This window comes from Rhinoderma darwinii, chromosome 10, assembly GCF_050947455.1.
Source record: "Rhinoderma darwinii isolate aRhiDar2 chromosome 10, aRhiDar2.hap1, whole genome shotgun sequence".
In the NCBI taxonomy this organism is placed as follows: Eukaryota; Metazoa; Chordata; class Amphibia; order Anura; family Rhinodermatidae; genus Rhinoderma; species Rhinoderma darwinii.
The window spans coordinates 17,738,931-17,766,831 of record NC_134696.1 but is presented as its reverse complement, the minus strand read 5'-3'; the positions used below and the strand labels follow the sequence as shown (position 1 = coordinate 17,766,831).

At 44.0% G+C, this 27,901-nt stretch overlaps 1 protein-coding gene across 2 annotated transcripts; it reads left to right on the top strand.

Moving 5' to 3' along the window:
• LOC142661815 (vesicle-associated membrane protein 3-like) lies at window positions 1-27,901 on the top strand. 2 transcript variants are annotated; one of them, XM_075839409.1, is made up of 5 exons: window positions 1-131; window positions 21,192-21,267; window positions 22,896-23,054; window positions 23,753-23,804; window positions 24,499-27,901. In XM_075839409.1, the coding sequence occupies exons 1-5, from the start codon at window positions 25-27 to the stop codon at window positions 24,513-24,515; spliced, it is 411 nt and encodes a 136-aa protein (XP_075695524.1). In that variant the 5' UTR covers window positions 1-24; the 3' UTR covers window positions 24,516-27,901. The 2 variants fall into 2 exon arrangements, with proteins under 2 accessions (XP_075695524.1, XP_075695525.1); XM_075839410.1 differs by lacking the exon at window positions 1-131 and adding an exon at window positions 2,480-2,580.

Below are 27,901 nucleotides of genomic sequence, written 5' to 3'. Positions count from 1 at the left end.
GGAAAAAACTGGGTTTAAAATGCCATGAGAAGTGAGGGTCAGTGTCAGTTGTTGGGGATCCATATCTCGGTTGGAGTGACTGCCCATATTTTCAGCTGTCCCCACAGCCAGGATATCGCCGCTGTACATCAGTAAGGTTTTGTTCTGTTTTATTTTATCCCTTTTATTTTCATAAACTGTTTGATTGCATTGTAACTGTATGTATATTTTTTATCTTTTATTCTGACAACTATTTTATGTATTGCACTGCACTATTGTGTATTAAATCTGAAATATTTATAAGTCTCTTCCTTGTAGTCTTACAGAACTTAATCTTCCGAAGGTGAGGAACGTTACCTGTATTTTATGTTCAATTTAGATAACCTGTGTTATAGGAACTGGTGTTAAGGGAACATAGAGACTTAGGCCCCTATTGCCTAGATAAGTATAGGTGGTGGTAGCATACTGTGGTATAAATTATTGGGGTGTTGGAAACTACGGGAGTAGTTTAGCATAATCCTGTCATCTAGAGTAGGTGGGCGTGGATTTATGAGGTAAATTAATAAACTTAGTAGTGTAGTTCACCCCTGTGACGTGACCTGAGATCGGTGATCGTCACAGCATCTATCAGACATTTATGGCATAACCGGCGGAAATACCATAAATGTCTAAGTTGGGAAAACCCCTATAAGGAACCTAATCGCTTAAAGGGGTTATCCTATTTTACACATTTATGGTAAATCCACGGGATATGCCGTAAATAGGGAGATGGCTGAGCACTGTTTATAATCGGCAATGAGGGTCACAGCCCCGTTTTCTTTATAGGTGATGGACATACTATGGAAATGCCATAAATGCTATGTGTAAAATGCAAATAAACTTATAACTAATGCTGCGGCTCCTTCATCCTGAGGATTAGTGGGGGTTCCGGCAGTCAGAGCACTTCAGATGGTGGGAGAACCCCTTTAGGGCAGGAATACACACGGCTTATACAGGGCAGATACGCTACGTCAAGCTGCGCAGCATATCCGTCCTGAACACCGCAGGGAATGCCATCCGAAAACCTGCCCCCCGTTTTTTCGGGCGTAAATTCTGCGGCGTAATTAAGCGCACATACTTACCCCCTCTCTCCTCTGACGTCTGCTCCGGCCTCCCTGGATGATGTTGCAGGCCATGTGACCGCTGCAGCCTGTGATTGGCCTGCTACGTCATCCAGGGAGGCCGGACTGGAGACGAAGCAGGGAACTCTGGGTAAGTATAACTTTATTATTTTTTATTCTTAAATGCGATTTTTGAGACGGAATCGCTGTGATTCCACCGCAAATATGGCAACACACACCACTCTGTTGCAGGTTCAAGCACCCCATTGAATTCAATGGGAAAACCCGCAACAGAAGAGCTGCGATTCCGCAGCATTAATTGACATGCTGCAGCTGAAGAAACCGCACCGCAGGTTTATGTGCGTTTTTTGGCTGCATTTTTCCGCAGAGTGGGGACAAGATTTGTTGAAATCCCACCCACACTGCTGCTAATATAATACGCTGCGGATTTTCCGCCATGAATCCATTGCGGAAAATCTGCAGTGTTTACGCTGTGTGTGTTCCTACCCTTAAGGTACAATGCAGGTCCTATCGAATTAATAATCTGGGACCCCCACCGATTGTGAGTACGGAGGGTTCTTCTTCACTGCACCCCTTCCCCCCGGCAGTGAGAAGGACATTAAATGGAGCAGCTGCGGCAATGTCTAGGAGACTGATGGAAACAGCTGAGATCTGTACCTGTTTGTTTCCATTATTTCCATAGACTTTAAATGGAGGTTCAGCGCGCATGCTCGACCACCGCCACATTATAGTCCTCCTCACTGCGGGGGGCGCCAGACACAACCCATGGAGGGAGGCCCATGGGTTTTTGCTGAAAAAAGCTTTTCTTTATTCTAATCCTGTACAATTTTTAAGGAACGCTGTTTTTTTTTTTTTTGGTTTAACACTTTATTGGTAAAAACGACAAACCGGAGAATATAAAAACTGTGATAACCATTTTTACAGGACTGGTTTAGAAAAGAATAGCAAAATTGCATCAGAAGTAATAAAAATTGGACCCCCAATTTTTAAAGGCCACAACCCCTTATTATAAAAGTTGATATCAGGCATGGCTGATTACAGAGGACAATAGATTCAAACGAACTGCGCAGCAATAGGCGCGCTTCAGGTTCATTCCCCTGTTTGACAGACCAACAGGCGAACTGTCACAGACCACAACGCACGAGAACACAAAGAGGCACAACATCTTACATCTACTTTTCCCAGTTCCCGTTCTATGCGAGCTATACGCTTACTATTAAATCTGGTCTTCATAAAAATGGCGGCCTCCTCCTCGGCACTAGACCTGCGCCAGAGACAAATTCCGGACAGGAAAGAGTTTAGCCCTACCCACCAACTGCCCATCCCAACTGCCCAACTGCCAACTGACGTCCTGGTGACGTCATATAAGCCTCCCCCAATCAGCTTCCACTTTTAGTTGTGCCGCTGTGACAGAACCGTCCGCTTTCTGACGGTTCAAAGTTTCTTCGTTTCGGTCCCCGGTCCCGCCCGGCGTCATCATGTGAGTGTGTGAGGGGCTCAGTGGAGGGTGGGGGAGGTGTTACTTGAGGTGTAGAGGGTGACAGACACCCCACCTTACTTGACTCCACCCTTAACCCTATATTGCCTGGTCCATAGTTCTGTAACTTCCTTAGTTTCGCCATTTTATCTGTGTCTGTGAAGTATTTATTTGTTTATTATCTTTTATATTTATTGGGTGGAGAACTCCTGGTGAATGAGTGGCGTCCCGCGTCACTTTTCCTAACGCCATATCGTATAAACGTGAAAATCTGGGTTAGATGGCGACTCTCTGCGCGTTACTATGTGACGGGAAACTTTACGCCACAGAACGGCTCATAGACGAACGTTACTTGGCACGTATTGTGTTTTTAGACACTTTTTGCGCTTTTTTGACCATTCTGAAGAGTCGTAAAACGCGTAAGAATCATGCGTTCAATGTAAAGGTTTTTTAGTTTTTTTTACTGGACTCTGCGTGATGGAATAGCGTCGTCTACTACACTATTCCATACCTGTGTACGATTCTCGCGGGCCATATGGTTACCCCGGCAACTGTACCCCTCCCAGCATGCGGTCGCAGCTCTCCGTGCACGACGTCCGATCGACTTTCTAATATACTTTACGTTTCAATTCCTTACCGTTTTCAAGATCTCTGCTTGTTGTCCATGAATCGAACTTTTTTCTTTACATCCAAAGGCTATAATCCTGCCCAGACCTAATGCTTCTTACAGCTGAGGGTTTGTTACAATTGTATCCAGTCTAGGCCATGATCTGCGAGCTACGCAGCCTGAATTCTCATTCTATCTGCACTGATACATTGTAACAATCTATCAGGACAGTAGAGCGATGTGTTTAGCTCAGAATAGTGTTTAGACTGGATAACACTGTAACGAATCCTCCGCTGTGAAAGTGTTCGGTCTGTACAGGCTTTTGGCCTGTAGATGTAATCAAGAATGTTCCTATACACTGACAGCAAGTGGAGATCTTGGAAATGGCAAGGAATTGTAACACAAAGTATTTTTCGGATTTTCACTTTTGCATTTTCCTCCCCACCTTCCAAAAGCTCTAAAAAAAAAAAAATAATTTTTCCGTCTAGATCGCCATACGCGGGCTTGTTTTTTGCGGGACAAGTTTGTAGTTTTTCATGGCACCGTTTACTGTACCGCATAATGTACTGGGAAGATGAAAAAATTATTTGTGGGGTGAAATGGGCAAGAAACAGCAATTACACCATATTTTGGAGGGTTTTGTTTTTACGGCGTCCATCAGGAGGTAAAAACGACATATTCACCTTATTCTACAGGTTGATACGATTACGACGATACCAAATTTGTTTTACCACTTGCGGGGGGAGCTGTAGTGTTCACTGATACCATTTTGGGGTATATGCGACTATCACTTTTTATTTAATTTTTTTTTTAGCTCTAAGGTGACCAAAAAACAGCAATCTGTGTGTGGTTTTTTTTATATATTTTTTTTCTACGCCATTAATTTTTTTATTTTTTACTTTTAATAATTTATTTTCTTTGGAACATAAAAAAAACTTTATTGAACTGCTTTTTACTTTTTTTATTTTCCCCCCTAGGAGACTTGAAGCAGCGATCGTTGGATCGCTTGCATGATCTACTGTAATACTAATGTATGTCCGCGGTCCGTGCATTGCCCAGCGGCCTGGACCGCAATAAGATGGGACATGTGTTATTACGGCCGTGTTTTGCGGTCCAGCCTCCTAGAAAAGAGTGCACCCGGCCATGCGCGTGGCCAGCGATAAGCGGGCAGCCTGCGGGTGACACTCCGTGGCCGTCCGAGCCGAAAATCACGGTCGTGTGCACGAGGCCTTAACCTGCGATGGGGATGTTATCAGTCAGGGAAAAAATCCACCTGCTGGGAGTTGTAGTTTCCAATCAGCTGGTGTTGATCTATCTAACCATATTATAAATCACTACAGCGCACGTATATAGATGTGGGGGGGGGGGTATACAGAGGGGGATTCATCTGCAGTTCGCATGTCTTCCTGCCAGATAAGGGGGCCCCATAATGACCCTTCATGGAAAATACTTCTGCACTGTCCGTTCCTGTTTTCCTGCACGTCATATTCCGCCCACTTCCCTAGTGCCGTCTTGATTAGTGATTATAATGGTGTGCGGGGATATCTGGAGGGGACGGCAGTTATCATATCGCTGAGAGCTGCGCCTAGAGATAACAAGACCCTGAGGAATTTCCATCAAACTTTTGTGCGGAAGTTTCACAGCGTTTACGCAAAATAAATTGACGTGCTGCAGATTGGGAATCCGCACGGCGGGTCAATTTCCACACATTTTTTTTTTTATTTTAGTATTTTTTATATATATATTTTTCCCTGCAGTGTGTTAGGCTGAGGTTTTATCACATTTCAGCCCCCTTTGCTGATCCCATAATACAATGCAGCATTTCCGTCCCGTGTGCAGGTAGAATTATTTGCTTCCGATCTCTGCCATCAGCGGCCTGTATATGTTTGGGCCGTTGTTGGTCGCGGCCTCGCTGTTCTGGAATAATCTGATGTCTGGGCTGCGTTCATTAAATGATGGGGGTGTATATGTGGATTTTTGTTTTTTGCCAATCCCAAAACGTCCGATGTCCAGTCCTGCAGTGAGTGCTGATGTGGGGGGCGGGGGGCTTCAGAAGACTTCTCGCCTCGTTTGATTATTCACATACGTTCTGTCAGTGAATAGAAGCTTTTCCCTACCACTTGGTATCTGGGGGGGGGGGGGGCATAGTTCTCTGTGGTTATGTTGGTGCAGTTGGCTTCATGCGGTGCCCTGTAGAGTTCTCCTTTTAGTTTCTGAATAATCGGTGAGGCCTCTATTTGCGGTGGATTTGCCCCACCCTTGGTGTATATGTAATGACTGGATGATATCTAGGACTGTGTGATTGATTCACACTTCTGGCTTCAGTGCTAAGATTTTCTCTTTATTCGCTGCATTGTATACAGATATTTCGGTTTGGGGGGTGCGAAGCGACTTGTGGGTGACTTACACGTTCTTGTCTTGTATGATGGACAGCGGCAGTATTATAAATGGGGGAGGGGGTCCCGTCTGGTTTATGAAATCAGCAGATAAGACGATCTTGTGTTCAGTAACTGAATGCACGAGGCTGTAGATAAAGCGGTCAGCTGCCTCCTCACACGTGACCACGGAGGGCGACTGTCACAATGTAGAGGGCTCGTCACCAGCCGACACCACGTGTCATGTGAGGAGTAGCCGGGAAGTGTAACCCCCATCATTACCACTTATCCCTTGTATGGACCGAGAAAGAGGTTCGACATATTACATACCCAGCAGTGGACTCTATGATGGGAATTCATGTTAGGTCGTCATTGCTCCCACTTCAAAAAGGAGGTTCTGCAGCTGCTGAGGTGTGGGTTATAAGGGGTTAATGTACCTATTTGATCAATTAATATTGTCAGTCACAGCAGCCGAGTTCTTGTAATCTGTTCGGGTATGTTCACACAGGCTATTTTCAGCCGTTTTAGGGGCCGTGAACTTTCTGAAAAATCGGAAGCAGAACGCCTACAAACATCGGTCCATTGATTTTATTTTACACCTCATTTTCAAATAACGGCGCGTAAAAAGACGCCCCGTAAAAAAGTGCATGTCACTTCTTGAGCCTTTTTTTGGAGCGGTTTTTCATTGACTTGAAAGAAAAAAACGCTCCAAAAATGGCCGGAAAAAACGCAAGTTGCTCAAAAAAACGGCTGAAAATCAGGAGCAATTTTCCCTTGAAAACCGCTCTATTTTCAGCCGCATTTTGTTAAGCGTGTGAACATGGCCTTACAGAACACATCAGTGATTTATAATCTTATAATTTCCAATACTTTTATCCCGTATATAACACCGCGTACAGTCGGTCCTGCGGCACAAGGTGTAGATTGCGGTAGATCCTTCGGTAATGCGGATAACCTGACCGATAATAAACTTGTGCACGAAAAGACTGATCTGCTCCACCAGTTGTAAACTTTCCATTTATCGCTACCTACATCCCAGAATATCCTTTGTTGTCACTGTGACTTTTGATCAGAGCGTTTCTGTAAAATCCATAAATCTCATATGAAGCTGATGCGGATTCTCCGTAGATGACGTTTTACCAAATTTGACATGGAAGCTCTGCCTTTCTGCAAATCTGTCTGGACTCCTCTCCTGTGCTGGGATTTGTCTTGCAGCTTTTGTTGTGACACAGCAGAGAAGTTTCCTGTTTACAGTAGAGATACAGGGTGTATTCAATATTCCAGGTTGCAGCGTTTCCCTATGAACCTTGTGGAGTTTTGCCAGGGAAATTCCTTGCACCAAATCCTGCAACTCCTCTTGGCAGCGGTTCACAAATCAGATGTGCAGCATGCTGACCTCTAGTGGTGTGACATTGTATTGCATCTATCATATTTACAGGAAATCATGAGACTAAGCACCGGTGTTCTGAAAAATGATCACAAAACGTTATCATAATACACATAAAACCATCGCACAATGGATAATGTGACGTCACCGTGAAATGCACTGGGTTTACACATGTTCATAGCGATACAAATCTGCATATTAACTCCTTAATGACCGGGCATGTTTGTACCTTAATGACCAAGCCAGATTTGTCAAATCTGGTATGTCTGACTTTATCAGAGAATAACTCTGTGAAAGTTTTGAATATCCAAGTAATTCTGACATTGTTTTTTCGTCACATGTTGTACTTTATTTTAGTGGTAAAAGTAGACTGATACGATTTGCGGAAATTAATTAAAAAATAGAGAAATTGAAGAAATTTTGTAAAAATTATCATTTTTCCCTATTTTTAACTGCAATATGTGACATATGTACACACATACTGTACAATTTTTTTAATTAAATATATATTTCCATCTCTTTACTCTATTTTGGCAGCACTTTTGAAAAAAATTTTTTTTTTTTGAGCAATTTGGAAGACTTACAAATTTAGTAATCATTTTATACATTTTGAAGTACATTTTGTTTTCCTGCACCAAGCCAGGTTTTCAGAGGCTCATAGGTGTCAGAATGGTGGAAACCCCCACAAGTGACACCATTTTGAAAACTACACCCCTTAAGGTATTTATTAAGGGGTGTTGTAAGTATTTTGACCCCACAGTTTTTTTGTAAGAATTCATGCAAAGCAGGCGTAAAAAAATATAATTTCACTTTTTTCATAAAAGTATCACTTTGAAGACCGATTTCTTTGTAAAGCGACCATGAGAATGAAGAAACACACCCCAAAATCTATCACCCTGTTTCTCCTGTTTTCAAAAATGCCCCCATTGTGACCCTAATGCATTGCTTGGACACACGACAGGGCCCGAAAGGGAGGGAGCACCCGGAGGCTTTCAGGACTCCTATTTTGCTTGAAAATGTTTTAGGCCCCACTGTACATTTGGAGAGGTTTTGAGCTACCAGAGCGATAGAATCTCCCCATAAATGACCCCATTTAGAAAACTAGACCCCTTAAGGTATTTATCTAGGGGTGTAGTGCGTACTTTGACCCCACAGTTTTTTGCTAAATTTAATGCATAGCAGGTGAAAAAAAAAACAAAAAACACTTTTTTCATAAAAGTATCACTTTGAAGACCGATTTCTGTGTAAAGCGACCATGAGAATGAAGAAACACACCCCAAAATATATCACCCTGTTTCTCCTGTTTTCAAAAATGCCCCCATTGTGACCCTAATGCATTGCTTGGACACACGACAGGGCCCGAAAGGGAGGGAGCACCCGGAGGCTTTCAGGACTCATATTTTGCTTGAAAATGTTTTAGGCCCCACTGCACATTTGGAGAGGCTTTGAGCTGCCAGAACGATAGAAACTCCCCATAAACGACCCCATTTAGAAAACTAGACCCCATAAGGTATTTATTTAGGGGTATAGTAATTATTTTGACCCCACAGTTTTTTGCTAAATTTAATGCATATCAGGTGAAAAAAATATATAATTTCACTTTTTTCATAAAAGTATTTGTTTGAAGACCGATTTCTTTGTAAAGCGAACATGAAAATTAAGAAACACACCCCAAAATCTATCACCCTCTTTCTCCTGTTTTCAAAAATACCCACATTGTGGCCCTAATGCGTTGTTTGGACACACGGCAGGGCCCCAAAGGAAGGGAGCACCCGGAGGCTTTCAGGACTCATATTTTGCTTGAAAATGTTTTAGGCCCCACTGTACATTTGGAGAAGCTTTGAGCTGCCAGAACGATAGAAACTGCCCATAAACGACCCCATTTCGAAAACTAGACCCCTTAAGGTATTTATCTAGGGGTATAGTAAGTATTTTGACCACACAGGTTTTTCGCTAAATATATTGGAATTAGTCTGTAAAAATTACAATTTACTTTTTTTCTGAAACAACATAGACATTTTTATTATTTACAAGGAATAACGAAGAAAATGCACCCCAACATTTGTAAAGCAATGTCTCCCGATTACGACAATACCCCATATGTGGTAATAAACTGCTGTTTGGACCCACAGCAGGGCTCAGAAGGGAAGGAGCGCCATTTGGATTTATGATTTTGCTGGAATGGTTTTCGGTGCCATGTCGCATTTGCAATGCACTGGAGGGACCAAAACAGTGGAAACCCCCCAAAAGTGACCCCATTTTGGAAAAACCTTCAAGGAATTTTTCTAGGGGTATAGTGAGCATTTAGACCCCACGGGTCTTTTGCAGAGTTTATTAGAATTAGGGCGCGAAAATTAATAACATTTTTTCCACTAAAATGTTGCATTTTCTCATTTTCACAAGGGATAAAGGAGGAAAAAAACAACCATTTTTTATAAAGCAATTTCTCCCGAGTACGGAAATACCCCACATGTGGTCATACGTTTTTTCATTAGAAATGAATTAACCCTTTCAGGACTGATCCATTTTTTGCTTTCATATTTTAGATTTTCACTCCCTGCTTTCCAAGAGCCATAACTTTTTTATTTTTCCATCAATAGAGCGGTGTGAGGGCTTATTTCTTGCGGGAGGAGCTGCAGTTCTTATTGGTACCATTTTTTGGTACATAAAAGTTATTCAAAAGTTGTATTACATTTTTTTTATAGAGTGAAGGTGACAAAATAAAAAACTGCGATTTTGCCGGTTTCAATTATAATTTTTTTTTAAGGTGTGCACTGTGCAAATTAAATAATGGTATATTGTAATAGTTCGGACTTTTACGGACGAAGCGATACCAATTTTGTTCATTTTTTGACATTACTTTAGAAGAAAAATGCGAAAAGCTGTTTTGTTTTTTTAACTTTAAAAAAAAAAATTCTCGCTACTAATAACTATAATTCTTCTACACATTTTATTAATCAATCCCCTTAGGGGACCTGATCCAGCGATCATTGGATCGCTGGTACAATACACTGCAATACTAATGTACTGCAGTAAATTGTTATTCTTACAGGCTTCTGTAACAGAGCGATCGCTGTTCCTGTCCGTTAGTACCGAGGGGGCCTGCTGTAATACACAGCCGACACCCGCAGCGTATGGAGCGGGCTCAGCTCTTGAGCCGGCTCCATACATCAACCGCCGCACCATGACGGGCAATTAAGTCATAGTGCGCAAAGGGGTTAGTGCACAGCGGATGGTTCAAAGTGAAAATTGCAATTTTCCACTGATATGCCATTTTAGTGCATAATATGTTGTGCCCAGTGTGTCCCACAGAAGACAAATACCTCATAAAACGTTAAGCGAGTTCTCTCGGGTATGGCGACACCATATGTGTGGGCGCAAACTGCTGCTTGGGCACGCTGCAGGGCTCAGAAGGGAGGGAGCGCCATTTTGCTTTTGGAGCGCAGATTTTGCTTGGTAGGTTTCTGTTTTGGGTTTTGCTGGTATTTCAGTTTATGATGTGGGGGTATGTGTAATCTGTGCGGAGAACATCAGGGCATTATAAGAGGGTATAATAATGGGATAAATAAATAATAATTCATAGATGTGTGGCAGGTGTCGCACTGATAAATGGCGCCCGAGCTTATCCACTTTTGGAACACTCTGCACATTTTGCATCGCCATATTCTGAAAGCCAGAACAGTTTTATTTTTTCACCACCAGAGCTGTGTGAGGGCTTATTGGTTGCGGGACAATCTGTAGTTTTCATTGGTACCATTTTGGGGTACGTGCTGTTTTTTTTTTTTATCACTTTTTGTTAATTTTTTTTTGCAATCCTGAGCAAAAAACAGGAATTCTGACACCGTTTTTTTAGGTTTTTTTTTTTGCGGCGCTCACCGTACGCACTAAATGACATTTTTAATTTATTCTGCGGGTTGGTACGATTACGGCGATACCATATGTATATAGGTTTGGTCCTTTTTTTTAGCGTTTGCACAATAAAATGACTTATTTATAAACAAAAAAAATTTCTGTGTCACCATATTCTGAGAGCCATAATTTTTTTATTTTTTAGTCAAAAAAGCTGTGTAAGGGCTTGTTTTTTGCGGGACGGATAGAAGTTTTTATCGGTATTATTTTCGGGTATATGCGACTTTTTGATCACTTTTTATTCTTTATTTAGGGAGCGGTGGTGACCAAAAAAATTGTGATTCTGTCGTCGTTTTTTATTGATTTTTTTTGGGGTGTTCATCGTGCGGGGAAAATAACATTACAGTTTTATAGTTGGGGTCGTTACGAACGCGGTGATACCAAATATGTGTACTTTTTTAACGTGTTGATTTTTTTTCTATAATAAAAGTCTTATTATAGGAAAAAAAGCATTTTGTGTTTATATAACTTATAACTTTTATTTTTACACTTTTTTTAAAACATTTGTATTACTTTTTTTTACTTTTTTTACTTGTCCCACTAGGGGACACTTAGTCTTGCAGCTTTGATCGCTGCTAGAGTACATTACACTACACACGTAGTGTAATGTACTCTAACTGTCATTGTGACGTGACTGTCACACTGACAGGAAGCAGAGGAGGAACGGCCGGAGGCTGTTCCTCCGAGGCTTCCGTACATGGCAACCCGGAGGTCATTATCTGACCTCCGATTGCCGTGACAAGCATCGGAAGCCCCCACGATCACTTCGTGGGGGCTGCCGATGTGCTTCAAACCACTTAAATGCGGCGACGGCAATCCGTCGCCGCACTTAAGGGGTTAACTGCCGAAAGCAGCGGCGATGGTCCGCTGTCCGGCAAGACTGATGTCTCAGCTGTCTAGGACAGCTGTCAGCGCGCGTCTGTCACTCTGTGTTTACACAGAGTGACAGTTTGAAATGCGGACGAAAATGCACGTCCTGGTGCGGGAACTAGCAGCCGACCAGGACGTGCATTTTCGTCCTTGGTCGTGAAAGGGTTAAAGTGGCAATAAAGTAGAGGTAAGTAAATAGACCAATTATGCAGGCAGATATATCATAGATGGAAAGTATGTGTGTAGATAGATTAGCTATTTCACAATATTGCGGTATATGAAACAAGTGCTTCAAAAGAGGTGCAACACGAAGTATATATAATGCAAAATGACATGCCTCAGTATATACCCGTGTGGATGACAAAACCGGGATGCCGCCAACCCCCATGCATTAGGCCTTATTGTAGACCAAGCAGTGGGGGGAGGGCTCCTGTTGCAGCCAATTTCCTTACAGCAAGAGACAGGTCTGAACTGCGGTCTGTAAGGGCTTATTCAGACGAACGTATAATACATCCATGCTACGCGCGTCACTTTCACGCTCCTCGCACGGACCTATGTAACTCAATGGGGCCGTTCAGACAGTACGTGATTTTCACGCAACGTGTGTCCGCTGCATAAAACTCACGACATGTCCGATGTTTGTGCGTTTCTCGCGCATCACGCACCCATTTAAGTCAATTGGTGCGTGAAAATCACGCGCAGCGGACGGAAGCACTTCCGTGTGACGCGCGTGATTCGCGCAACGGCAGTGAAAATTCTGATTGAAAAGCACCACGTGCTACAGACATAGTGTCATAATGATGGCGGCTGCGCGAAAATCACACAGCCGCGCGCCATATGGTGATGACACACAGAGCTGTTAAGTACCTTTTGCGCGTGCAAAACGCACACGCTCGTGTGAATCCGGCCTACGAATGAGAGGAAAGTGCCGAATCTCCTGGAGCGCACAAAAATAATCTCTGTATATTTCTCACTATTTTGATTGCAAAAGTAGACTGGATCTAATCAAAGAAAAGGGAAGAGTTGCCGGGTTTCTAATTTTGTGTTTTTCTACATTTCGTGTACTATTATTATGGGTTCACACGACCTATTTTCAGACGTAATGGAGGCATTTTACGCCTCGAATTACGTCTGAAAAAACGGCTCCAATACGTCGACAAACATCTGCCCATTACTTGCAATGGGTCTTACGATGTTCTGTGCCGACGACATGTCATTTTACGCGTCGCTGTCAAAAGACGGAGCGTAAAATAACAGCCTCGTCAAAAGAAGTGCAGGACATTTCTTGGGACGTTTTTGGAGCCGTTTTCTCATAGACTCCAATGAAAACAGATCCAAAAACGCAGCAAAAAACATCTGAAAATCATGGGCTGTTTTCCCTTAAACGGCTCCGTATTTTGAGACGTTTTTGACTCTACGTGTGAACATAGCCTTAGTCTAATTTGGACCAGTAAGGCCAAATGCACACATTGCATATTCTCGTGCAGCAAATCCGCCGTGTAATACAATACAAGCAAAGTAAATGACATTTCAAGTAATCTCATCTACACGTTGCAGGTTTTTTCCGCGCATAAATTGACCTGCAGTGCGTATTTTAAAATCCGCAGCATGTCCATTTATCTTGCGTTTCCACCTGCGAATTGTATCTGACTCGTTTTAAAGAAAAGCAAACGCACCAAAATCCGCAGCAAAAAAACGCACCTAAAAATGCATCACAAAATGCAGGGTCAGTTCACATGTTGCGTAAATACTGTGTTTTTTCTGCAGCAAATACCGTAGCAGCAAAGTGGATGAGATGGAACAAATCTCCACACGCTGTGGAAATACGGAGCGGGAAATAAAACTCAGAAATTGACCTGCCGAGCGGAATTTTATTCCACCGCATGTCAATTGTATTTGTGTAAACGCTGCTTAATTGTTTCGGGTTTTCCCCATTTAATTCAATGGGGAAGTAAAACCCACTACAAATAGTTGTTGCTTTTTTTGCAGTGGGTTCGCAGCGATTCCGCGGCAAAAGACGCAACTTAGAAAAAAACCTAATAACCTGTGAAGTCTCTTCCACTCTACGGCGCGGCCTCCACAGGCTGTAGCGACGGTCACATGGGATGAAACATCATCCGGACAGCCTAAGTGCTGCAGTTTCCTGCAGCGGACACTCCGCTTTTTCACCCGGAATTCCCCGTGGTGCATATCTTGGATACGCTGCATGCTTTTACGCAGCGTATCTGCCCCGTGTGAACTCAGCCGTAGGTGTGTATTTTACCAGCTGACTTATTTGCATTTACCTGCCATCTTGATGCTGATTTTCTGCATCTGCACCAAATTCTACAACGTGTGCATGTAGCCTTAGGGCATGCCCAGACGTGGCGGAGTTCTTCCGCCACTGTCCGCATCAATGCCACACAGAATCTGCGTTGCAGATTCTGTTGCGGCTTTGCCTAAAATGGGCATTAAATTGGTGCGGACTGGCTGCTGCGTATTGAGGGGAAGAGGGCTTCCCTTCTCTCTATCAGTGCAGGATAGAGAGAAGGGACAGCCCTTTCCCTAGTAAAAGTAAAAGAAATTCATACTTACCGGCCGTTGTCTTGGTGACGCGCCCCTCTTTCGCCATCCAGCCCGACCTCCCTGGATGACGCGGCAGTCCATGTGACCGCTACAGCCTGTGATTGGCCTGTGATTGGCTGCAGCCTGTGATTGGCTGCAGCCGTCACTTAGACTGAAACGTCATCCTGGGAGGCCGGACTGGAGAAAGAAGCAGGGAGTTCTCGGTAAGTATGAACTTATATTTTTTTACAGGTTGCTGTATATTGGGATCGGTAGTCACTGTCCAGGGTGCAGAAACAGTTACTGCCGATCGCTTAACTCTTTCAGCACCCTGGACAGTGACTATTTACTGACGTCGCCTAGCAACGCTCCCGTAATTATGGGTGCACACACGTAGTCACCCGTAATTACGGGAGCCCCATTGACTTCCTCAGTCTGGCTGTAGACCTAGAAATACACATAGGCCCAGCCAGAATGAAGAAATGTCATGTGAAAAAACCAACACGCTCTGCAGCACACATAACATCTACATGACATCTGCGGACTTCATTGCAGAATTTTGAATCTCTATTGAAGTCAATGGAGAAATTCCGCAATGAGTCCGCTACAAGTCCGCAACAACCATTGTATGCTGCGGACACCAAATTCCGCAGCCCCGGCCTATGCTCCGCAGCTGAATTGTCCACAACGTGTAAACTAACACTACTAAAAAGCTGTGGAAGGCAATGGAGAAACGTGTACGCTGCGGACTGTCCGCAGCGGAATTCCAGAGTAATTCCGCTACGTGTGGTCATGCCCTTAGGGTTCGGTCACACACCGCAGATTTTGTTGCAGGAATTTCTGCAACGAAAAGTTGTTCCATTCATCTGAATGGAATTTACAGAAATGGATGCACCTGCTGCCGATACAACATTTAGATGAATGGGAGTGATTTTTGTTGCAGAAATTTCTGCAAAAAATCTGCCGCGTGTGACTGCAGCCTTACCGGTTGTGAATCCCCCCTGCAGTAGAGTTCTCAAAGCAGGCGCCTGGGGTGGGTAACGTCTGCACTGTGATCCCTGTATTCAAAATTGCGTCAATGAGTATCCAGAGCAGAGTTGTTAGAAAGGAGGACACTACACACACAATGGGCACGAAGTAATAATTCCTTACCCCCTACAGTCACTTCAGGGTAACTGATCCGTCAGCAGCTTCTTCCTCTGGCGATCGCAGCTGATCATCCGGGTCAAACATCAATGTTTCTTTCCTGCAGTTCTGGAGGTCTCGTGCCATCTTCTAGGAATCCTGTGCTAGGTCATAGTGATAGAGCGGCATTGCAAGGCCGTGTTCACACATGGCGGGTTGGGTTCATATTCTGCGCTGAAAATATGCAACAGAGGACAGTACAATATATGTGAACGTGTCTCTGTTTTAGGGGAAGTTTATTTTTTTTATATTTTATTTTTTTTAAAGTTTTTTTTTTAGTGTACACGTGAACAATGTAAAGCATTTCAATAGGTTTCTCCTGTGCTGGGTCGGGAGTACTGGAACGTGTGGTTGGTTCTGGCCAGCAGGTTTGTATTCGTCTGCTGGTCACTAGAGGGCAGTGTTGTGTCACTGGTTCTCGGTAGTAGATCACATAACATGGAAACAGCGTGACCAATCACAAGCTGCGGCTCCGTTCACATCTGCATCGTGGTTTTCATTCATACTGCAAACCACGACACTCTGCCAGATTTGTTGTACAATGTGCACCGCCGGCACCCGACAGACCCTGGTGACTTTTTTTTCTTCTTTGATGGGAAGAATAGCGCTGCATGTAACACCACTCTGACCCTTGTCAATATGAGTTGATTTCATGACTAAAATTTAAGTCTAAACTGGAAAATAACACAATAGATGAAAGGTTTATATTTCAGTCTTGGATATCAATCCTCCAATTCAGTCTTTCAATCTACAGAACCGGGTACAGATAATCAGGCCTAAAGAAGAACCCAGGAGCCAGGTCTGCACTGCGTCCAGGGAAGTGTAAGCTCCTCTTGGTGTGCCCCTCTCCTGTCTTGTAGTAAATTTTGGTGCGTGCCCCACACCCTTCTCTATCAGTAGGCACACAGGTTTTCTCCAAACCTACGCCTGCCATATCCTTCTGTGCAAGAAGTGAGTCTGACTCGCATGTACGTCACTGAACCTACCAGCAGAGGGCAGTGTCAGAGCCTGGAGGTCTTAGGGCCTGTTCACATCAGCGTTGAGCTTCCGTTTTGGCTTTCCATTCATCTGTTCAGTCAGAGAAACAGACAATCTATGGTTAACGTTTGAAAGAAAGATACCATTGAAATCAACGGTAATGCAAACGTAAGGGCCTGTTAACATCACCGTTCGCTTTCCGTTCCGGGGTTCCGTCTGAGGTTTCGGTGATGTGAACAGGCCCTAAACCTTACTTTCCGTTTGTCTGTTTCTTTGACAAAACAGATGAACGGGAAGCCCCAACGCTGATGTGAACAGGCCGGCTCTGTGCACGCGGTAGATTTTTAATGTGGAATTGGCGGAGAATCCGCAGCAGAACTTCGAGGCTTAAGTCGCTGATTTCTCCTGCAGTTTTGCCTTGTTTCTGCACACAGATCAGCCCCAAAAGATCAGCAACCCAACGCTGTTTCCGAGACCACTTCTTGACAAGGTTTCGATGTCACTACTCCTGTACATCTGAATTTTAGGTTTTCGTCCCCAAATGATATTTTTCAATAACGCACGCCATAAAAGTACGAGAACAGACGCAAGCTCCCGGTTCCGGAGGAGACGTGGCTGCGCGTGCGCTCACTCGTCATGAAATCCTATGGAGGATATAGGAACAGCCGCGTGCACTCCATTTTCTATTCTGTTGTTTCTGCCATTCGTCAGTGATCTCCGTTCATGGCAGGCGACGCTTGTAGATAAAGTTCATGTGCACTGCTCATCAAGTGATCGCGTCATCTGTTCTGAAGTATCTGGAACAATTTAATATTGGCAGGTGACGGTGTAGAGCAAAGGGGGGACATAACCAGGACACCTGTTATTTTCTGGGTTGTCATAACTGGTGCCGGTCACCTCTAGCGCTGCTGACATCTTCTACATAAGGGCTTGGACTAGCTTCTAGGTTGTTGGCTGCCCCTTCCCCCAACCCGCTCGGGCGATCAGTGTCCTTTTTTTTTTTTTTTTTTTGCATTAATCGCATCCACGCTCCTTGTAGTCTTGTCTAGATCCTGTAGATTGTAAGCTGAGGTGACAAGGTCTCTCTTACCTCATCTTGTGATCTGTGAGTGGAGCTGCGTCACGTTTTCAGGAGCTGATCCCATCCAAAGAAAGCAGGACAACTTGCCCGCCACGTTTGAAGTTGTAAGGGTATGTTCACACGACCTATTTTCAGACGTAATGGAGGCGTTTTACGCCTCGAATTACGCCGGAAAAGACGGCTCCAATACGTCGGCAAACATCTGCCCATTACTTGCAATGAGTCTTACGATGTTCTGTTCCCACGAGCTGTCATTTTACGCGTCGCTGTCAAAATACGGCGCGTAAAATGATGGCTCGTCAAAAGAAGTGCAGGACACTTCTTGGGACGTTTTTGGATCTGTTTTCTCAGACTCTATTGAAAACCGCTCCAGAAACGGCCATGAAAAACGCGAGTTGCTCAAAAAAACGTCTGAAAATCAGGAGCGGTTTTTCCTTGAAAATAGCTCCATATTTTCAGACGTATTTTGTTAATCGTGTGAACATACCCTAAGACTTACAAACCTAATGGGGCAGATTTATTATTGTCTCTGCGCTTCGGTCCTGGCGTCTTGTGCGTTTGTTTTTTTGGCTCATATATTGTTGGCCAAATTTACTAATGCACGTGCCAGAAAGAACATAGATTTGTGAGATGCACGCCGCGTCAGGTCACATACTTAGAATATGGCCGTGGATTTGCTAAGTGGTGAAATGCGTCGGGCTTAACACTTGCAATCGACGGTTTTGTGGTGCAAAATACTAAACAATAGGTGGTGTAAACAAGGAAACGGAGTCTAACACGTGCACGCGGTCTGATAGATTTTGTGCATCGTTGAAGAAATTGGCGCATCTTCAGCCTAGCACCTCCCAGCTTTAGACTATCTTTAAGCCATTATTAATACATCTGCCCCCCTGACTAGGTTTTGACCAGGTTGCATTTGAATCGCCGCAGCTTTTCCTGACTCTGGACTTGGATATATCCAGATACAGGTACTTGTAATGAGAATTAATCAATCTGCAGATGTTTTATCCTAATCCCTTGTAATTTGGGGTATCCAAGTAGGGGGTGCTGCTTACTTGTCGACTTCTCTAAACGTACCTATACACAGTCAATGGAAGTCGGCGGGACCAGCTGACTAATGTGTATGAGGGTCTCCCGACTGTCCCCTGACGGCAGATGTAGAGGAATCCAATATGCCCGATCCTTTGTTCCCGCAGGAGATAAGCGGCTCCTGGAGGGGTCTGGCAGCGGCTGATACCCCTCCCCTTGTTGCAATAAATGTGCACGCTCAGCCGACAGCTATCTAAAGTGTATGGACACAATTAGTGTGGTGTATAATAGGGGGGGGGGGGTCTCACGATCATTCACCCCTCATTTCTGAGCACATTTCTCTTTATAAACTGCTAAGAATGGATGACCGGACATGAAGCTGACATTGCCCAGTGATGTTTTACATTCTGCAGGGAATGAATGGCCGCCTTGTCTCACCATCTGTAGATTTCTAGATTTGGCTGATTTCATTAAAGACTTGACCTAAAAGATTTGAGATTTCCGACTTATGAGCAAATCATAACGTGACCCGATGTCTGATCAGCCATCGCCGTTCACCTTGTTAAAGGGGCGTGTCCTTAGTCCGGCACTGATTGGACATTGTGTAAGGAGGAATAACAGAGGAACGCAGCTCTTAGAAAATACTTGTATTCCCCTCTGAAGCATCTTTTCTTAAACAGACAGGGAAGCTGACCTTCTTTTAAAGGCTTTGTACTCCTTTTGAATAAAAATGTCTATCAGTGAGATTGGTGCAACTTTCTAATTACTTTTTATTAAAAATAATTGTAACACTTTCAGGTACAGCTGCTTTGTATCCTGTGTATATAGAACATCTGTATCTAGCGCGGAGTCCCGAATCCGTCAGGTCAGGGGGACTGACGGGTTCAGTGACGGCGGGTCCTGTGTGTTTCTGACCCTCGGGATCAAGCTGTTACCGATCACATCTAAGTTCATAACTTATTTGTGATCGATTTTACAGGTGACGCTGACACTGAACACGTCACTCCTGCTGACCTGCCGTATTGTGGTCTCAATATTAGATCGGTGGGGGTCGGTCCAACTCTCGACACCCCCCCCCCCTCCCCCCCCATCACCTGTTTAAAGGGCTCTCTTTAGTGCTTTAAATGGTGTCTTTCTCGTTCGTACTTTGCACGCACCTTTACGTTTGTAGCATTCACTTGAATAGGACCGTGGCTCAATGCCTTCCAGAGCTGCTACAAATGTAACGGCACGTGCAAGGTACGAACTAGAAGGAAACGGTGCTCGTACGAGTGCTGCGACCCCCTCCGATTGATCGGCAGTGGTGCCGAGAGTCAGACCTCTACAGATCTAATATTGATGGTTCATCCCAAGGCCCAGATAACCCCTTCTATATTTTTCAGGAAATAACGTTGAGATTGAACATGTCCTATTTCAGGCCGTAATTACAGCACGGACAGGCCCATAGTATACTGTGCAATTGAATGTGATCTATTGTTCCCTGTTATCTGTCAGAGATTTGATAAGCTGACTGTAGTGTTCTTCATTGGGATTAGTGACAGAAGGTCCATAAACCCCCCCCCTCCCCTCCCCCTACAACATTACTTTCGGTCACATATCTATTATAAATCTGTCTCTTAGGTTTTGCGGCCTTATTTCCACTCTGTTCAGATATTCCCCAGCCTCGTATGAAACCCTGAAAATAAAGAATGTAAAAGATAAATCTTAAATACATATATCCTATTGGCCATAATTCATTCATTACTAATCTATATGGTGGCAATGCTGGGATAATGAGATCCTATAAGGCGACCGGGCGCTGCTTAGGTTGTCACCTGTTGGATGAGGATGTTGGGTTTAGTTTTCTATCCGGTGCCAGGCCCGCTATTCCCTTCCCTCCGGGTGTGGTGCAGACTTGGCATAGTACAGTAGCCACGCGCGGCTGCCATTGTATATGTACACGGCTGGGCTCACACTATACTATACTGGGCTGGGCACGGCGGAGGTGGGAAATACAGACGTGTCATCCCAGATTATGTGAATATCTCTACTAGATGATGGGAGAAAGCGAGAACCTGGCATTGCCATACACCGGGTTTCTATGGGGTCAAACTGGCTACAGAAATATTATGGATGAATGTGAATGCTTTGGAATTGCTTTTCATTGTCGGACTTTCATCTCGAGCGGTTGTCTATATTCCGCCACCATCTGACCGATACTCCGATAATACTAACCCAGTATAGCGCATGAAGCTGCCCGCTTAACAGCCAATGGAATTGCCAATAGGGTAGAGTATATATTGTATTACATGCCGTACAGCAGAGCTGAGCGGGTTCACGTGACGTCCCTCAGAATCTGGGGAAGGGTCGGGCTTCAAACTTCCCTTGCCTATGTTGGTGCTTTATTTGGGAGGATTAGTAAGTATTCCCTAAGACCAAATCGAGTTCTCAGTGACGATCTGTGCTGATGAGTGTACATAATGTTCCAGCGAGCTGTTATTACGTGCTGCCCGCCGAAGATGAATGTAAAATTGTTTGGAATATTTAAATGACCGATCATCAATTTTACTGTATGTAAAAAAAAAAAAAAATGTCTGCCTCCCTTCTGTGTAGAAGCCGTTGCCTTTCTGATCTTCTTCCTCTTATTTTTTAATTTTCTGGTTCTTTCAGGTCGTCTTCTGCAGCGCCCGGCAATGCTTCCAGCAGTAACCAGCGCCTCCAGCAGACACAAGCTCAGGTCAATGAGGTGAGCGTCCCGTTCCTGCACTAACCTCCGTCCTGCGATGTAGATACCGGGCATGTGGGCAGCCACTGGAGACCCAATTTAGTTTGAGCTCAGCGATGCCCGCTGCCGTCATCTCCATCCTAATTTACTCACAAACGTATGGTGGCAGTAGAAAGGGACCCGGCAGGGAGGCTGACACACGGGGTTAATGTGCCTGACGTCCGCTATAGAACAATATCATTTCAGTCGGATGATTGCTGTGTCAAGAGGGCAGTGGCCTCGTCACGCTCCGAGTACCTCCGCCGCAGTGTTCACAGACCTAGTTCTGTACAAATGCTTTATTTATCCTGCATCAGCCAAAGCAAAGGTCTGTCAGATCATTCACGCACGGAATTGGTTTCCGGCGAACATCTATATTTGGCCGTCTTTTGTCCAATTTCTATGCGCCAATATATGTATTCTTATTTTTTGTGATCAATCAGTTGGAAGGCGTCCACTCTTATCTTAATATAAACTTGTGTCCTGTAGCTCCAGATTACTCTCCTTGTCTTGAAACCAATTACGTGACCCCCCCCCAAGCCGAGCTTCTGCTCATCATATTGAGTTGAGGGCCAGAGATTTGGAAGAATGTTTTCTCCCATTCGTAATTTTGGAGATGACTTTGCAGGGAGTATTGTATTCTGGGATTTTTATTTATAAACCAGGTTCAGGTTTTGCATTTGTACCAATTGAGGCAAGAAAATTCAACTCTTGGTGGCAGAAAGCTGCGAAGCGCGTGTTTTTTTTATTTTTATTTTTTTTTCTTCTAGTAACTTTTTAGTACTATTCTACAAGGCCTAGGTTCATGTTGTTAATATTCTAGTCGCAAGAGAGACCTCCAAGTGAATGCAGTAGGGGCTTGTACAGTTATATATGGAGGGCATACATGGGGCAAACGTTGAATCTCCACTTTTTTGCCATCATGTTTAAGTCAAAATCCTGATTAAATTTCTCATATCTTTACATTATTCGACGCTTGATACAGAACTCCACGTCTCCGGCATAGACATATTTAAGTGGTTATGTTCTGTCCACCTTGAGCCACCACTAGGGGAGCGTACTGCATACTGTTTATACATTGACCTCAATAATAAAACAAAATGAAGTAAGCTCCCCCTAGTGGTGGCTGCAGGCAGACAAAATGTGATCTTTCAAGGGTGGACATTCAACTCCAATCCCCTCCAGACCTAAAAATAAAAAATATATTGCGCAAGAATCCTCACCCCATGTGCTTAAATTGCTCATGGGCCAAACACCAGCTCTTCTCACTGTGTACACAATACAATGGGCAGGATAGATGGACCTATTGGTCTTTTCCTGCAGTCAGATGCTGTGTAAGACCTTGTGGTCCCCTTGAAATGGCTGCTAAGGTAAAGAAAGTTTTAGAAATTATACTTGATGCAGGTTTTGTCCTGTGCCGTGTGTTATGGGCATACCGGTTGGACCCTATATATCGGCCGCAACTAAACAGTCCAATGTTGTACTGACCATAACGCCTAAGCTTGCTTTCGGCCATGTTATACTTATTTACACAAATATTCTCAACACCCATTTTGGTTGTAAATATCCTCCTTTATTATTTTTTTTTTTTTTCTCCCTTGAATTGTTAGGTGGTTGATATTATGAGAATCAATGTGGACAAAGTCCTGGAGAGAGACCGGAAACTTTCTGAATTGAATGACCGTGTAGTTGCTCTGCAGGCTGGGGCTTCGCAGTACGAGACCAACGCGGCCAAGCAGAAGAGGAAATATTGGTGGAAGAACTGCAAGGTAACGGTCGGGAAAGTCGACCGGTCGCTGGCGGATCCTATAACGCAGAGCTGTAGTGTAATGGGGGGGGGTGCCTGCGCACACATGTATGTATAGGGACTCGTTTCCCACGGGTCTTTTTCTAGTATTCAGTAGACTTGAAGGTTATTCACACGAACCACTTCATCGGCTGTGACAGACGTTTTTTAACGACACGGCTGCATTACAATAAATTTTCTTCTATGGGGCTATTCACGGACCGTGTCAACGACCCATGAAAAAATAGGACCTGTCGTTTTCACGGATCCCTCAATAGACAAGTCTGAGGAATCTGTGAAATCTGGTCCTGCACGGCTGCAAATCAACCGTGAAAAAGTCAGTTTTTCACGCCAAATTTGATACCGGTTCATGTGACTAAGCCCTTACACCGGTGATTGGTATCAGAACCGCTCTGTTTTATGTCTTCTTTATAATGTCCTTCACACTCTGCGGCTGCTCTGTCGGTGGGATGAGGCATCTGCAGGTGATTACTCATATTATTGGGGCTGCAAGAACACGGGAGCTCATCTAGGACGCTGATCAGGACGCTCTGCTGGTTCATTAGAAGCAGACACTGGGCTGGGGACAGTTTTTCTAAAATAAATATTTTAAGTATTAGATCTGCAGACAAGGAGCAGGTCATAGATGTCCCCCCATAATAACTGTGCTTCTCTCTACAGATGTGGGCGATATTAATTGCAGTCATTGTGATCATCATCATCATTATCATTGGTGAGTACACAACTTGCACAGCAGGATGACTGTTACGATTGCTGCGGCTACTTACCTTCGTCTAATGTTCATGGTATTTTTTTTTTTCTATTTTTAGTACTTTAGACCTTGACATTGTATATGAATCTTTCTACAGGGGCCATACGTGTCTGTTAGCTAGGGGAAGCTGCTGCCAGCCATACATATTCCCTGCGGAGAAAACGTCGTATTACATGCCGGCCATTCAAGTAAATGGCTGACCATGTAATGTATAGTCAGGTCCGCCAGAGTGAGAGCTGCTCTTGGCTGGTTAGCGGGACTCTGTTCCGGCTTATGGAGGGGGGTCCAAGTGGCCAAATATGGCACATAGAAAGGGATCGTCATGATGAGACGACTGCTAATAAATCCGAACTCATCCAATTTCAGATAATTATTAACGTTTAACTATTTTGAATATAAAGTGAACCATGAAATCAAACCGCAATATATGCAGAACATGGGCATAAGATATGACATTGGTGTGGGCTCTCTACTCTTGCTAATAGATTAGGGTCTCAAATTAGGATTCCCCCTCCTCCCATTACTCCCTGATTCTCTCTGGAAAAGGGGCTTTTTTTTTAATTTATTTTTTTAAAGCCGTATCTGTGACCATTTCAGCTCTGCTACAACTGTGCGAATTAAGATTATTAATAATACTGTCCTTCATTTCTTGCAGTGTGGAGAGTCTCCTGATGTCTGGTAGATGTCGGCCTACGTGGTGTCGCCGTTCACCACATCCAATCTGCTGTAACCAAGAGCTCATATTCGGATTTCCAAGTTTTTTATTAGTTTAGAGTTGTTGTTTTTTTTTGAGATTTTTGTGCCTTTACTGAAATATTGTACACTCCGTGTTTTAACCGCTATTGATTGAGCACATTTGCACGGTCTTAACACAACTTATTCAGGTCTACCCCTTGTCAGCACGCTGGTAATTGTGTATATATCGGTTTTCTTTATAATGCCATGAACGTCGTGTGTCTTATAGCAAGTCCTTCCTGGATTCTTCAGTCAAATATTTAAACCAGGTAAATTGAAATGTAGGTATAAGCAAATTGCCAGGTTTCTTAAGAGGACCCCTCTGCTCTCCTATCATATGTTTTAGAAAACATATGACTTTCCCATGAAATAATGCTGGAGCTTTTTCTCTTAGAACTCTGCATTGCGCCATTCCTCTGTTGTTCCTCCTGGAAATGTATAAATTGATAACTGGGTGTTGCCATTCCTCTTGTCAATAGTGTGTGTCGCTACACTGTCTGTGAGCACTGATTGGACTGGCAGTGGGCAGGGACACTATAAAACAGCTGTCAGGAGAGGCGGACGGTTCTGTTCCAGACATCTGTCCTCAGTTGCCATAAACCACTACAACCTCTGTGGTTCTCCAGCTGTTGTGAAACTACAACTCCCAGCATGTCCTGACAGCTGCAGGCTGGGAGTTGTAGTTTTACAGCAACGTGAGAGCAACAGGTTGTAGAACGGTTGTATTCTGCCCAGTTCCACTAAGATGTCTATTCCAGCATGAAGAAACCTTCATCACTCTGCTTGCTTTCATGCTTTGGCAACCCATCTCTATTGGGTTTGGTAATTGCAGGGGCTTCTTTCCAAGGTTGCATGTTTTTTCAAGTTTGTTCCAAGTAAAGGCAAAGAGTAGTTACTGGCGACCTATTGGATGATGCTGCTTTACCAGGAGCGGATGTAATACTGGATGACCGGCCATGCTCCCTCTGAGGAGATGCACAATCCCAAAGCCCACTTTTTAGTTAAAGGGTAACAAAACGTTTGACAAACTTCTGACATGTCATAGTGACATGTCAGAAGTTTTGATTGGTGGGGGTCAGAGCACAGAGACCCCCACCAATCTCTAGAACGAAGCAGCAGAAGCGCTGGTGTGAGTGTTCAGCTTCTTTGTGTCCGGCTTTTTCCGGAAATAAATGTATTGGCGTACGGATTCATTAGAAAGTCTGAGCCCGTACTCCGATACATCGGCTTTCCCGAAAATAACGAACAGACACGAAGCGGCTAAGCTATTACACAAGCGCTACAGCTGCTTTGTTCTAGAGATTGGTGGGGGTCTCAGTGCTCGGTCCACCCACCAATCAGAACTTATGACATGTCAGAAGTTTGGCAAACATTTAGCTACACTTTAAGGTTTTATACCGGCTGACGAAGTGTGGGCTTTTTTAAGGATTCTGGTTAATTTAAGTTAATTTTGTATCCGGAGAATCTGGCCACGCTAAGGGTATGTGCACACGACCTATTTTCAGACGTAATTCAGGTGTTTTACTCCTCGAATTACGCCTGCAATGGGTCTTACGATGTTCTGTGCAGACGAGCTGTCATTTTACGCGTCGCTGTCAAAATACGGCACGTAAAATGACGGCTCGTCAGAAGAAGTGCAGGACACTTCTTGGGACATTTTTGGAGCTGGTTTTTCTCATAGACTCCAATGAAAACCGCTCCAAAAAACGCCGCGAAAAACACGAGTTTCTCAAAAAAACTTCTGAAAATCAGGAGCTGTTTTCCCTTGAAAACAGCTCCATATTTTCAGACGTATTTTGTTGATCGTGTGGACATACCCTCATTGCCAAAGAAACAAACTAGAGACACAGACAAACCATTTATGTAGAAGAGTGATGTGCAATATAGGAACCTTATAGACTAAGCCATTGTAAACCTACCAGCCTTCCTATCCTCCCCACCACCAGAAACTTCAGGGAAAAATCCAATGCTGTGCCTTTTTTTTTTTTTTTTCCTTGTCCTGTGCTATTTTGTGCTCCTCACGCCCCCTAGTGCAGGGGTCAGGAACCTTCGGCTCTCCATCTGTTGCAAAACTACAACTCCCAGCATGCCTTGATAACCAAAGGCTTTATCATTCCAGCCAAAGACTGTTGGGCATGCTGGGCATTGTAGTTTTACAACAGCTGGAGTGCCGAAGGTTGCTGACCCCTGCGGGGTCTAGTGCCTTGCCAGTATTGCCTGATGAGTTCATGTCGTAACATAAATTGTGCATGGCCTCCAAGGTTTACTCACTGTATCACTCGGGGTCACCGCATAACTCACTCAGAAACCTAATGGCCTGTTGGGGCAAATGATATAAGGGCTTTTGCCAATATAATGCCAATGTTACATCCTGACCGCTGCAGAGGTCTGCAGGAAAGGTGCCTTTTGATAAAGGATGGTGAACGGCTTGCGTTACCCGTCTCATCACAAAGGGTTCCACAAACGCAGATTATATAGTGTTTAGAGCACAGTGAAAGTCTGTTATAAGCCATACAGTCTTGGGCTAGACCTCAACTGACTCGTATGTGATGTGATCACCTCGAGGTTCTGTGCCGCCATCTGTAGCTGAACATCATGAGCCTCACCCAGCCATTATGGGATGCAGCAATGGCGAATGCCACTTTCCAGTGTTTTGTAAATGGTATACTCTAACCTTAGCTTATAGAGAGATATATATATATCTCGTGTGCCAATAGCGCCTTGCCATCCTGATGAATGCGTATAGACCATATGATCCATTTTCTGTTATTTCTGCCTTTCACTGAATACCATCATAAATGCATTATTTAGCAGGAATGGGGCCTTTACCAATGTGCCTGTATTTGCGTCCATGTCAGCGTGCCACCTGATGACTCGGAGAATCAGAAATAACTTCGGGCGTTTTCAGTTTTTGCATTTAGTACGTTTTTTTCTAATACGCAAGCTTTAGTGAAGTGTGGACATAGCCTTAATCCTGGTTGCGCCCCCTGCTGGCTTGGTTGGGGAACATGGCTGTTCTCTTCCCTGAGGTCTGCAGTAAGGTGGCGCAACCAGGGTTTTAGGACACTACTCATTTGGCACCAACAACTCAAGTCTCTTGAAAAAGGTTGCCAGTCTGGTGCCGCCTTCCTATGATGCCACTTTGAAGGTGGTTGATCACAGCCTTACAATAAAAAAAAAACCTTGCTGGAATATTTTTTGCGAATGTTCTGTATTTGTATGAATGCAGGTCTGGACTGATGGCTAATTTTTAATCTGGTAGATGTACAATTGTTGTGATTTAACACTACTGCATTGTAATAAAGTCGTTTTCTGCAGGTTCA